The sequence below is a fragment of the Durio zibethinus genome, chromosome 18 (genome assembly GCF_047325235.1).
Source record: "Durio zibethinus cultivar Kanyao isolate XHJ-2024 chromosome 18, ASM4732523v1, whole genome shotgun sequence".
Classification (NCBI taxonomy): domain Eukaryota; kingdom Viridiplantae; phylum Streptophyta; class Magnoliopsida; order Malvales; family Malvaceae; genus Durio; species Durio zibethinus.
This window is the reverse complement of record NC_143179.1, coordinates 7,504,656-7,518,991: the sequence shown is the minus strand read 5'-3', so window position 1 is coordinate 7,518,991 and position 14,336 is coordinate 7,504,656. Positions and strand designations below refer to the sequence as shown.

Below are 14,336 nucleotides of genomic sequence, written 5' to 3'. Positions count from 1 at the left end.
TATTAAAGTTAAAAAAAAAGTATTTGATCCAGGACTTAAGTGATCAAAAAAATTTTTAAGACTTGTTAATCAAATGGAATGTTTTTATAACTTATCCTGAAGCGTGGAATAAATGAACAATTGAAGAAACCTAATTGCCATCTCGTCCTCTTCTTTCTGCTCTGGTCGCTGGTTTGGTTTCTGAACTAATGTTGATGCCATAGGTATTAGGAGGAACCATTTGAGATGCTGATGGGAAATTGGAGTAGCCAAGTAGAGAGAGTTGGTTTATGTTATCTATTTGTTGAATTTTCCATCAACAACAATAAATTAAATTTTATATCTCATAATTTTGAAATCGACTGAATGAAAAATTAAGAAATTGTTCAGCTATTTTGAGGCTTGTATTTGACAATTTTGCTGCATTTTTGTCGCAGTCCTTCATTCAACACTTAATGTCAACCACAACGAACAATGTTTCTTTAGTTACCCTTATCAGTGAAGTTGGCACTCGGAGCTCTTAGGCCAACCCAACAAGCATTTGATTGTTGCGGTTGGGACCAGGGACCAGACCCGAGCCACACAAGAAGTGGATTGTGCCACTTGGAACAGGTCACAACCACCCTGCAAAATTGCTTCAGTTCAATCTCCAGGCCTGCATATATATTTCACCAATCTCTACCATTCCTCTCCATTTTATGAAAACTTGTTGCGTGAATGGGTGAATGTCCGTCGCTAGGCAAATTCTTTGTGCTTTTTAAAGTTGCCCAAAGTTCAAAGCTGCAGTGATGACTGATGGCCAACAAACCTTCAATTGAGTTCCTTAGCTCTAAAGGGAAAACGAAAACAAATGAAATCGAGTCATGAGTACCACCAACATTTATTGAAATTCTTAGAATTGGTCAATTTGGGACACACCATTTTTTTTTTTTTTTGAATTACGTTCGTTGACAATGTGATATTGAATATGATAGCGAGATTTAAGAAAAAGAAGGATATGAAAATATTTATGGCACTTTTAACTATGATATTAATATAGTAGTAGTAATTAAGATGCGACGTATGGGTAGAATAATTGGAGAAGCATTTCCTTAACAGGCAAGTTTAGATTGCTGCAACAAGTCGAGTTCAACTCAAATCTCGAAGAGATCTCAATTGACTTCTCATAATGGTAATATACTAATAATTTCATGAGAAGACGATTGCACAGCGCATGATACTAAACCTTTAACTTCGGCTAAGGATGGAGGTTTTCTATATTATATATATATTTTTATGCCTGCAGCCTGCTGGTTTTTCTTTCTTTGGTATTTGAGGCTGTAGGGTTTGATCCCAGATCATAGGAAGGCCAGCACTTTACCAAGTGATTATCAGTAAAAACCAAGCCTGTTGCGTAAACAGAATTACAATCCTCTTCATTCAGTGAACAAGTCCTTACTGTAATTCAATTTCATCATAAATTGATCAAATTAATTAGACAGGCTAAGACCTTGTATTGTAACTTGCCAATGATAAAACTCATTGATGAATATCTCACATCAACAAGCTTCTTGGGTCCAAGATCCACATCAATTTTAAACAGACTGTCATTGTTGTTAAAGTTGCTATTTCATGAACAATCCTAGCTTTTATGATTATGTAGTTCGGTAAATTATCTGCAAATACTTCAAACATTGAAACAAGTAGGTATGAAACTCTTCAAAAGCTTTTAATGCTCACAATTCCTGCAGCAGTAAACTCAAGAAGCTGAAGGGAACTACTAGGGACTATATTTGATTAAAAGTTTCTCTTATTTCTGTACTTGGGTGGGGACTAAGTGTCCTTGAAAATAAATGGTTTCTGATCTTGGCAGATTGAGTGCTTGCCAGTTGCAACTTGCAGATGAAAGTAAATGTTGATGCAGGATGAAGATAAAGCTAGACCCACAGTTTGATCGATGGCAATCTTTTTGGGCTGCCAGAATTTGGTCTGGCCTCCAACTTTGAATCACGCTCCAGTCTTTCGTATGGGTAGATTTTGTTGAAATTGTGGATACTGTGACCACGAATCTGACCCAATAAACTCATTGGATAGTGTGGGAGTGGCTCATCATGGATGGGCCAATTGTCTGGCACTCGTTCATCATTGGCCTTAGTCCAACAAGGAATTAGGATCCCCACTTAGGATTCCCATTTTTTTTTTCTCTGTAGTAGAAAAATAACAGAGCCATTGACGTGAATGGTGAGAGTTCTGCTTAGATGACATTAAGTGTAGGTTAAGAACTTAACCAATTTTGACTATGATTTTGATATTGATTATTTTGAAAATTAAAACTAAAATGAACCTTCAAATATATTTATTTTTATTTGGCTTCCACATATAGCTGAAAGTACAATTTAATTTTTATTTATATCATAAATGAATTTATGTTTAGTTTATTTTTTTATCATTTTTTTTCGTTTCAATACTTTTTTTAATGTTTATATATTTTTATACTATGAGCAGAGAGATTCTCAGATTTTATCTAAGTCTAATATTTTTACAGGACTATATGTATTTTAACGAAAAAAAGCCAGGAAATCTTGACCTAAATCCATATCATTAAAGGGTTTTATTTGCCCATGAAAAATTTTGCAGCCACTATAATTTGGGGTTTATTTGATTAAACAGTGAGATTAAAAATAATAATAAAAGTTATTAAATTATAATTAAAAATTATTATTATAATTATGATTGAAAAAAATTTAATAGAAAAATTTATGTCCAATAAATTTTATTGAAATTAATATTTAAATTTAACTGATAATATGATGAACTTAATTGCACTATAATAAAATTACGATAAAATCCAAATCCGCACTTAATCATCCATAAGAGAAGAGGAGAGGAGAGAAGAAAGAAAGAAGGGATGCGTGATGAGATGGACCTTTTGGCATTGAGGAAAAGTTTCATTGTAGCACTTAAGGCCAATGGCCCCCTCAGTTTAGTGAGCACCTCTTTGAAAACAACCGATGGTTATACCCTCCATTACTCATGACACAATCCATCATCATTTTTCACCCACGTCTGCACCTCAAACAAATGTTATTGGAGTGATTAGCAACCTGCCTACGTAGCCTCCCTCCTCATCGTAAAATTTTATTATTATTTTGTTTTTTTTTTTGTCAATATTACAATGGATATTTATTGCTTTTCATGTTTGTGTATGTTCCCAATTGCCTTTGGGGGTGGGTCTGATCTGATCTCCAGCTACCTAGCTGCTCAAGATATAGTTTTTAGTTTGGCAGCTGCAAATGGGATGTTTCTGCTGTCAATATTTACTGCTCAAATGGCACCAACAGCAAAAATGCCTTATTTATTTTTATTTTTTTGTGGATATATCCTAATCATATATTCTTCTTCCAAGATAAAAAAAAAAAAAAAAAACCACCTATTTCTCATCTGATGGGGACATCACATATATGCATGTCTTTAATACCAAATTAATTCTATTATTATAATGATCAATTTATTCACAAATTTTTATCAAAATTTAGATTAAAAGCTCTAAATCTAATTAGAATTTTTCACCTTTTTTTTTCACGTTTTTATTTCTTAGCCAAAATCTTCTAATTGTGTCACTAGAATAAGTTTTAATTACTTTAATTAAATTGGAATTTTTGCTATTTTCTGTCTTGTTGAATCTTGTATTTTTTTTTTTTTAATTTGGCATCAATCATACAAAATCTAAATTGATAATCCTGATGAATGAACAAGTTCTTCACTTGCAACTATACGAACTCACCATTAATGAGGATGATTATTTTGTTATACTGATTGTAAAAATGGGAGAATAATCATATTGGGTATTTCTTTTGAAACAAGCAAAAAGATAGTGCATTAATATGACAGTTTTTTTTGGGTGATATATTGCTTGTTCATGTGATGTGCTTAGATAGATTTGAACACTAGTACTAGCGGAGAGGGAGAGGTCAAACATGGAAAGAATCCAAATTCCTTAAAATTTCAAAACACGTCAAAATCTTGTGTTTAAGAGCAAGTCTCATATGTAGCTTTTAGCAACAAGCTTTTTCCTTTGACTTGTTCCTTTCTTCGCTCAGCTTTTTTTAAAAATGTTTTCACATTTTTCTTTGGCGTTCCCATGGTATATATATTTAGAGATCCTTTTTCTTTTCAAGCTAGCTAGGTACACTGAACCATGTTGTACGTATAGCATATAAATAAAATTAATTAATTACTATAGACAATAATTTAATTTATTGATAAACTGTTAAATTTTTAATTTAAATAATTATAATTTAATTTTTTGTTCATTTTAAATATAAAAATTAAGTAATTACTGCCAAAAGCCGAATAATTTATTAATGTATTACTGAACTTTTAATTTTAATAATCAAATTTAAATTTTAACAAACTTAAGTATCAAAAAACTTAAATAATTACTCTCTTACAATCCGTTTGGTTCAAGCTAGATAGTGGACTATATATTAACATGATGCTCATATCGAAACGTTTCCTGGGTAAAAGGGAAATGTTCATAGAGTTATATGTAAAAAAGCAATGATAATGACATGAGTGAGTGCTGGTGAAAGAAAATGGATAAGATACATATGCATGGTGGCAAAGGTGTGGGGTGATGATGCATTTGTCTTTGGCCTGCACAAAGTATTCAATGCTTTTTGGCAAGACTAAGGTGGTGGAGAATTAATGGAGATATATATGTTTCCCATGAAAATTGTAACCCAAACTATAAAATTTAGATGAAGTATTTTAAATAAAGTTTGTGAATTTAAAAAAAAATTGATTTAATAAAAACTTAAATAATAAATTTAAATTGATAGATTGATAAAATTTAATACGAAAATCAATAATATATAAAAATATTAAAAATATTGTTAATAAGTCAAATTTAATTGGTATTTATTTAACGATAAAAAATTTATCAAAATTTTTACTAAAAATACCTATATCAAAATTTTATTAAAACTTAAATACTTGATCTATATAATAAAACCTTTTAATTTATTAATTTTAATTTTAATTTAATAATTTAAAAAATTCATGAACTTCATCCTCTAAGTATTTAATAATTGTTTAAAAATGCCTATATGATCATCTCGAATTATATATATGGACCATATATACTCCAATATTCCTTATACCCTAATTAGAAAGATGCTGCTTTTATATATTTGGAGATTTAATTCCCTTTTTTGTACGTACCTGACTAAAAAATGGCTCATCATTTGTGTCTTCATATTCTAGCTTAGCTCTGGGTGCTATTTTTCGTCATCTTTTAATTTTCAATGTTATAGTCGTAATAAATTTTTACAAATATATTTTTAATGTGAGATTCATAAGGTTACAATGTGAAAATCAAAATTTGGATCGATGACATTTATATATAGTATTAATCCTAGCTAGCTATGTGTTTAAAGTGTATTATTATCATTTTTTTTTTTTGAATATATAGGATGGAGCAGTAGCTAGCATTCCACACTTCTCCATTTCGTTTGTCTTTTTAACTTGTTCGTGTGTCACATATGAAGTCACGTGAACCTCTTAATTATTGGCTCTCTATCTCTGCTTTAAAAGGGAGTTACCACTCAGTGGCGTAGGCCCTTTTTTGCCTTTTTCTCTCTATCTTTGATCACCTCCCGTCATATCTCCCTAGCTAATTAATCTCAAACATCCTGCACCTTTACCGGACAACACCTAGATCACTACTGTTGATCATTGGATTGGTTGCTTCAATGTTCTCTCTGTTTAGCTGATCTCTCTTGATGACTTCTAGTAATTGTTATTCATCTCTTTATCCTATTGACCTTAACGAAGATTATCAACACCAACACCACCAGCTTTTTAGCTTAAAATCTTAACCTTCTTCATTATCTTCTAATTCTTCTTCTCTTACTTGTCCTATTTTCTTCAACTCAACTGTTCCAGGGCAAGCAGGATATAATCAAAGGGAATCCCAGCAGTTACAAGATCAAGAAGTTGAGGTATATGTCATGTTTTTTTAATGTGATCATAGGTTTTTTTTTTTTTTTGGGATAAATGATCAATTACGTATATAACTTAATTAATTTCAGGCAAAAATATATGTTCCACAAGATGGACCATTGGACAGTGACAGTGGGCTCAAGTTATCAATATGGAAAAAAGATGAAAGGGTTAATGAAAGTCGTCAGAGTCATGAGAATAGTTCTACAAAGTGGATGTCTTCAAAGATGAGGATGATGAGGAAGATGATGATGAGCTCGGAACACACGGATTTATCGAATAGCTCTACGCAAAATTTCGAAGATCAGAAGCAGCAGCCATCATCATCTCCAGATAACAGCAGCAACTCTTCTTACAATAATAACAACAACAGCACAATTAGGGTTTGTGCTGATTGCAACACAACTAAGACTCCTCTTTGGAGGAGTGGACCTAGAGGCCCTATGGTACAACTAAATTTCCTCTCTTTTCTGATCAAACCCTGGTTCTAAAATCTAAGTTAAAGACAATTACTACCTTTTTTTTTTTGGAGAAAATTGATTAGCTTTTGGTCTTTTGGCTGCAGTCCCTTTGCAACGCCTGTGGAATTCGACAAAGAAAAGCAAGACGAGCTATGGCTGACGCAGCAGCTGCAGCGGCGAATGGCACTATTGTTGTAGCTGAGACCACGCCAAGGATGAAGACTAAGGTTCAACATAAGGCCAAGAGATCAAGTAATGGTTGTGTTCCACAGTTCAAGAATAAAAACTGCAAACGTGGTTCCCAATCGCAAAGTGGAAAGAAGCTGTGTTTTGAGGATTTGAGGATAATCCTGAGCAAGAATTCGGCTTTTCATCGAGTTTTCCCTCAGGATGAGAAAGAAGCTGCCATCCTGCTGATGGCCTTATCGTATGGACTTGCTCATGGTTGAATTTCTCAAGTAGCTAGGCTTTTATATATTGGTTTCTTAGCTTTATTATATGATGTTAGAGATAAAATTTAATTGCATGGAGATGTTCAGAGCTTGATTAGGTGGATTTAAACAGGTTGATAACCAAAATTATGGATCTCTTGTTCATCTGTGTTATGAACTTAATAAATTTTTAAGGTTCAATTTCTCTCTATCTCTCTCTCTTTTCATTTTATTATTTTCTTTCGTCTTTGCTTTCGGATATTTTATCCAATTCTCATAAACATGGTCGCCACCGTGACCAAAAATTTTCATTGCTGACACATATTTTTGGTAAGTCGTCATAACAATAACTAGGCTTTCAATGGTAATTTAGAAAATCACGAGTTTCAAAGGAAATTTGCTCAGTAATTGATCATGATGGTGATCGATGAATCAAAGCCTAGCTAGGTTTACAGGCATACTGCATTTTTTTTTGGTTGGGCTTTAGATGAAAGTCGCCTAGAAGATAGTAATTTTGCCTTGGATATTGTCTTCGTGTAAGTCAGATCATAGTAGCTAGCTTTAAATATATAGCTAGTAGCTAGGTTCGACGACAACAACAACAAACAAAAAAACAACTGGATTTGTACCGGAGACTAGAGACTGGGTCTGCCTTCTCTCTTTGATGCAGGGATCCAGTGAAGCAGTTCACTGCTACAGGGATAGACAATCAGTTAGAAACTAAGTTTTGTTTGGGCGGTTGAACAAAGACTTTGTCATGATGATGCAAGGCTTTATACCCACTTTAGTTCAACCTCTGAATTTGTATATTACCGTATTAAATTGGAAAAAAAAAACCCACATCGAAGAAAAACAAGAATAGCCATCATTTAAATAATAGATTTGTTTAATTTATTAATGGTCGATGGGAGAAAATATAGTAAATAGTATATACATAATAAATTAATTAAATCTGAAAGCATAATCTAATTGATTTATACAATTGAATTTTATAAAATAAAATTCAATAAATTTAAATTCAAATCTTAACATTTGTATTTTTTTCTATAATCAAGAAAAAATAAATTAATTAACTTTTGAATTTTCTTAAAATTTGATATTTATATATACTTACATTAATAAAGTAGATGAGTTCGGTTCCTTATTTAGCATTTTCAATTAGTTGCTAATGACAAGGATCACGGATTGGCACACTGAATCAAGATCACTAATTAAATTAAAGCAAATAATTTCTAATTGAAATGTTGAATGTTTATCTAATGTTGTATTTATTGAGACTAGGTTGATTTAATTTGTGATGATGAAGAGTTTGATATCTGAAAGAAAAATATTGAAAATTAACATACTTTAACCATTCCTATACTCTTTCATATCATACAAATGAATCGCCTCATTTATGATTCTAATTTAAAATATATATTATTCATTAATAAATACTTTTTAATAACGCATTTTATTATTCATCATTAACATAAATATCATGTTTTTTTGTTGAAAAATGATTTGGTGGATGTAAATAATATTAGTAACTTCTAATTGAATATAGTCGTGTCATTTGGATGGAAAAAAAAACAAAGACCCAAAGATTATTTTTCTTAAATTAAAGAAAGAGATGAATAGATTGAGAAATGGCTTTAATGGCTTTCTTGGGCCAATATATAAATAAAGAAGTTGTATGGGCCGTAAAGAGTTCAGTTGACAGAAAAGCTGGAGGTGGAAGGGCCAGGCTGCGAGGGCCCTTTCAAATGTTCGATCACTCGAACCTTCAATTCGATCAAAGTCGAGGATTCAAAACTTTCTTTTTGGCATTTATATTTTTCAATCTAACATTAGTTTCTTAGCAATGGGTTGATGTTCTTTTAGTTAATCTTGTTTTTACCGTTCGGTTTAGAGTTTGTTTGATATATTGTCTAGCTGAAAGAGATTATGGGAAGATTTATGCCAATGGGTTGAGAAAACTTGTAAGGAAAGCTGTTGTTATGATTAGTTGAAAGCTGAAAATTTTGATCTCTTATTAGTTTGTTGCTAAGTTCTTTTTTCTAAGCAGTTCTCAAGTGGATATCGGAAGAGAAAAGAAAAGTCAGTCCTAATGATCCTGAAGAAAGGAAAAGAATTGATGAAGAGAAGGCCGTTCTCAAACAGTTTATTTGTGCAAAATCTCTACCTAAATTTGATTCACACCTCTCATTCCATACCAAAGATGGACATTTTGTTTTTGTTGCCCGACTCTTACGAAATTGGATATTAAAAGCTTGAATTAGATTTTAACAGCAGTGCTGACATGGCTAAGACATTCATCACGTCTGCTTCCTCCTAACTAGTTGAATCGTCTCCATTAGCCATCAGCAAAACAATTCAGTGTAGACAATGTAATTTAGCAGTGAAAGTGTGCTTTTGCTTTTTTTTTTTTTTAATTAAAGTTTAGGACATGGAATTTCCTATTTCAGGACGATCACAAATTTCAAAAGAATTTATACTGGATTTACATGGCGGCTAAAAAAAATAATTAATAACGAAAATTGAATTTAAATCATTTAAAAAAATCGAATTTTACCAACTCAACCAACTCTAATTTGCTTTGATTAACCACAAAACCAAAGCTACCAAAAACAAACAGAGAGGTAGTTCCTTATTCTCTTTCTGCGAAGTTGCCTTAATAGACGACGGTGAAAGGGCCAGCAGGCATCTGGACCAATTAGCTCCAAAGCGAGACAAAAGATAGAGATTGGCTCCCCCCCCACTTCCCACCTATGAAATGAGTAATAAATAATTTTGAAGTAGTGGGGTCCGTTATGTAACCTATACTGCAAGTCCAGCCGCATATATTTTTCCATCCATTACAGCTTCTAAACTCTCCCGGGTGCAACCTTTGCTTTTCTTCAAATTGAAATGATAATGCTAGATTTAGTCACTGGTTAATTTCTTATCATCATCTGCACTTTTCTAGTCTCACCGCAAAGCTTTCTTTCAAATGCCAGGAACCATCCAAGTTTCAGGTACCAAGAACTCTCCTAACTGTAATTCAAAAATGGCAGTTAAGTTCATACTCTTTTTTCAAGACATCCTCGTTTGATTCATTTCAGTTCTGGATTTCAAGGGTCCCCACTCATCATCACCATCTTCAGAAATATCAGTAAAAGGTAGTCAATGAACATCCTTTTTGCTCGAATTTTCTTGTCTTGAATGGCAATATAATGATACATATATATATATATATATATATATATATACACACAGAAGAAAGTTTTACCCAAGTTCATCCTTCATAATGCAGTTTCCATGGGAAAAAGAGAGTATCAGACTTGGGACAAGGGCGAATTCTCATTGTAATGATTCTGAACACTGTTTTGGCTTCTGTATTTGGCCTTTGATTTTGCTGTGACTTTTGCCATCGAATTCCAACATGTTTGCTATTGCACAGTCCGTTGACAACCCTTCGTGACAATTTGATTATAACACTTCAAGATGCTGAGGGAAATGAGATTTCTCATACAGGTTTGTCCCCATTCGTTTTCCACATGCATTGCAACATTGGATTTCATTCTAGTAGTTAGGCTGATTGAAATAATTATGGTATGGGGCAGGGGTTGAGACCAGATTGGTGGTTGAGAAAGGTGTTTGGGATGACATATTTTCCCTTGAAGGAGGCGGGCATGTCCATATGAAGTTACAGTTTGTCCTCAGTGAAGAGGAGCGCCAGAGAATCCGGATAATGGTATTTTTCCTTTACTTTAACCCTTTTGCTTTTGATGCAATGAATCATTACTTCTTGCCACTGGACTTACAGAACGGTTCCCTTGTTATAGCTGTAAATTCAACTGGAAATCAAATGTTTAATATTCTCTAGATAATTTATACTATAAGCCAGTAATATCGAATGTACTCTATATCGTAAATGATGAACTGCGTTACGCTGTATGATAAATGGCAAGCCTACTGTATCTTGCTTTAAATTTGTGATCCTGATAAAGTTAGTCCTTTCCCTAGCATCATAATTAAGTTATATTTTGAATTTATTTTCAGAGAGAATCTGCAGTGAAGAAGAAGCGTGATGAGCTTTGCAATAGTGGTCATGGAAGTCCCAAAAGCGCTTCTGTTGGTTATAATGAAGTTTCAGGTTTGATCTTGCTTACTGAACTTTCATTTTCCTTTTTCCCTGAAATTAGGGAACATGAAATGAAAATAAATAAATAAAACAGTGCACTCAACTACAAAAGGCTTTTTCTTGATGTATTGAGTGCTCCCCCCTCTCTAGGTTCACAAGAAAGTTTTTTCCAAAATGGATTGCTAGCTAATGAAGCCAGCCTAGTGTCAGTTCCTTTGGCTAAGTTCTATAGTGACGGCAGAGACAGAAGTTATTCTATTCAGAAGCAAAAGAGCACAGTTAAGGATTACTTAGCACTGCCGTAAAAACCTTTTGCTCTTGACTAACAAACATTGAGTTTTCTTAATGTTCATTTCGTATGACTATTTAGAATGACAGAGATGAAAATGAAGGAAATACATCAGCCAAGTCCATGTCAGAAGCAGTCAATGTCGATCTAACTGAATTATATCACCAGGATTCAGTTCCTTCGGAACTAGAGAAGGCTAATAACTCCAAGAAGCAGGGACCAGCAGGGAAAGCCCATAGCAATATAAGGAAAATGATAACTGCGTTTGAGGATAGTCTGAATCAGGTATATCGACTTTGTTGCTTGAAATTCTCCAATTGTTATTGCGATTTAGGCACATTATTAAGATTAATGGAACTTGATCTGTGTCAGGATGTTAAACCTTCTATTAAACCACCACCTCAGATAAAAAATATTGGAATGGACTCTTTTCTAGCAAATTCACATCTTAATGAAGTTGAGACAGATAAGATCATACCATCAAAGGTAACTTTGGGAAGGATCAATACCAAGGAATTTGAGCAAACCAAAATAAGTATTAGGGAAAAAGTACAAACAATTGGTTTTGTCAACCCTATATATGGGGCTGCATCATCTAAGGAAACTGAGCAGTGGAAGGAGTCAACAGTAGCATGTATTCAAACAGAAAGAAAAATTTTAGATTTGAAAAATAGATTCAAAGTTAAACAGAAAGAAAGTGATGAGAAGGAAGAGAAGAAATATTCGGAAGATTTCAGGAGAGCATCGACAATAGAGAAAGCTGCATTCTCCCACAGAATGCTTGACAAGCATCCAAAAGGCAACCAGTCTTGGAACTTGTTTTCCAAAAGGCAACATTCTAGAACAAGTTTAGTAACAAAGGAGAGTGGAGACAAAATTTTCCAAAGGGATACACGAGAAGCTGAAAGAACTTCAAATGAAAAACTGAAAACAATGGCTATTTTTTGTGGTGACCATTGTTCCTTTAGAAGCTCTGATCTCTGGATATTTCCAGGTGAAGCAAAATGTTTATGCATAACAACTGGTGGCAAACAAATAATGGATCTTATGGGAGGTTTCTGGGATGAAACAAATACCCACCAGAGAAAGTTGAGTGCTCGTGATCCAAAAAATCCAGGAGAGGTTTGTAAGATATCCCATAAAGCCTTAAGGTTTCACTAATATTGGATACATTAATTTTACTATCTTGACTCTTTCATGTTTGTACTTTGTGCTACAATGCTGTTGCACAAGAAAATAAAAGGTCTTGGCATCTGCCATTTGTCTTAGGTTTTTATTTCCGTAAACTAGTGAAAAAACAAAAAATATATTTCTGCAAATCAGTGTTTCTCTCCCATTAACTGCAATGGTTTACACTTATTTTACTGTGCTTGGGTCCATGCTTGGAAATATAACAAGGAAGAATTGATTAATCCTTCTTCAGCATTCAAGATAAAAATATTATTCAGAAAATTTTGATTCTTTGGTGAAGAAATCAAAACTATAGTGAATTGTCTATCAAAAGGTACTTCATTGATCGTGGAACTGAACACAGGAAATAAAGTCACCTATTACACCATTCTTACCGATTCAAGCCCTACATAGTTCACATAGCTACTAAGAAGCACTCAGGATTTGCAATATGCTAAGAACTTGGAATTGACTTTGCAGCATGCACATGCATCTTGATGGAATAAAAAGCATAAGGAACCTTTATGCACACTGTTTTCAATCTCTGCACTGAATTTAGACCTTAGGCAGATGTTGCCAATTTTCCTTTTTTTTTTTTGTTTGGCATATAAAGCTTATAAAGGAACAGTTCATATGACACAGTTAACACCATATCTACATATGTTTGATTGTCATCCCTCTTGAGTGGACATAATGCAAGGCTTTTCTTATGTATTTGTATTCTAATGGACTAAACTACTAGTGTCTCTTGAGGATAACTGTACCAAGTTCTTGGTTTGATAAGACAGCAGCCAGCCAATAAACTGGAAGTTGAAAAGAGTCTGATATGATTAAACATGTTCAGATTTGGTTGCATTGGATCTTTTTCCAGTTGATTCTAATATCATAACCAAACCTTTTCATTTGCCTTTTATTTTCAGGTTAATACCGATGCTGGCACCGCTATTAAGGCGAATGAAGATGGGCAGACTTCTAAAAAGTTAAGACCAAAGGTTGATAATTCCATGGATCCTGAAGACTCCATAGGACCTGTTGGACAGGTTATACTTTTTCTTTTACCATTGAAGTAACATGATATATTTACCTTTGCAAGAAGATATTAGATCTTCCTTGAGATCTAATGAAGGTTGACATAATGACAAATAATTAATCTAACTTCATGATGTGAATCCATTTCATCTTCAGCATTCCATTAAAATTTGAATCATCCTGAATGTTTTTCTACGCATTCTTTTAATGCTCCTATAGTCTCTTTGTCACTGCCTAATACCTTCATCAACGTTGGATAAAAACAATAAGTCGTGAAAGAGATTCTTTTTGCAAAATGTCATTGCTAATTTCTCTTCTTTACCTCAGGTAATTAGAGTCGTAATCATGGTGGGCTTTGCAACACTGGTTCTCATAACAAGAAAAAGGAGGTATCCATGTCTTTGTTGTTGAATTTCATTCTATTTACCAGCATTTCCATATCCTTGGGTAAAAATGCGAGCCTATAACTCAAAATAAACATAGTTGTTCTGTATAAGCTGATGTATATTGCCCGTTTCATAACCTTGCAGATAAAGTTGATCAGCTGCTGAGAAATCTATGCCATTACCCAACAGTTTGTAATTATGGGATCGTATACTTAGGCAAGATTTTTGTTCATTTTTTCTTCTTTATATTGACTTAATCCTTTTCTAGTAGTACATATGTAAAGGAACATATTCCAGTCATTGACGTAAATGAATGAAAAATTTGAGAAAAATAGAACTAATAAGAAAAGAAAAATATATATGGCTTGATACGTGAAGAATATTATTTTAAAGATAATAATGTCCAGAAAATATAATAAAATTTTAAAATTCTTTAAATCAGAATTAATGAAATTTTAAAGATAATAATGTCTATAAGATATCACAATCACAAAATTTTATTTA

General features: G+C 33.1%; 2 protein-coding genes across 3 annotated transcripts; both read left to right on the top strand.

Moving 5' to 3' along the window:
* Positions 1 to 5,654: 5,654 nt before the first annotated feature.
* LOC111300367 (GATA transcription factor 21-like) lies at positions 5,655 to 7,064 on the top strand. Its single transcript, XM_089746813.1, has 4 exons — positions 5,655 to 5,751; positions 5,905 to 5,960; positions 6,051 to 6,407; positions 6,527 to 7,064. Exons 1-4 carry the CDS (start codon positions 5,742 to 5,744, stop codon positions 6,869 to 6,871), a joined length of 768 nt encoding a protein of 255 aa, XP_089602939.1. The 5' UTR covers positions 5,655 to 5,741; the 3' UTR covers positions 6,872 to 7,064.
* A 2,409-nt stretch (positions 7,065 to 9,473) lies between these two features.
* LOC111300365 (uncharacterized) lies at positions 9,474 to 14,176 on the top strand. 2 transcript variants are annotated; one of them, XM_089747198.1, is made up of 12 exons: positions 9,474 to 9,849; positions 9,937 to 9,993; positions 10,128 to 10,179; positions 10,275 to 10,348; positions 10,438 to 10,568; positions 10,877 to 10,970; positions 11,109 to 11,236; positions 11,329 to 11,532; positions 11,620 to 12,369; positions 13,338 to 13,457; positions 13,774 to 13,835; positions 13,977 to 14,176. In XM_089747198.1, the coding sequence occupies exons 1-12, from the start codon at positions 9,825 to 9,827 to the stop codon at positions 13,978 to 13,980; spliced, it is 1,701 nt and encodes a 566-aa protein (XP_089603324.1). In that variant the 5' UTR covers positions 9,474 to 9,824; the 3' UTR covers positions 13,981 to 14,176. The 2 variants fall into 2 exon arrangements, with proteins under 2 accessions (XP_089603324.1, XP_089603325.1); XM_089747199.1 differs by having other exon boundaries at positions 9,643 to 9,849; positions 9,951 to 9,993; positions 13,977 to 14,175.
* Positions 14,177 to 14,336: the final 160 nt, after the last annotated feature.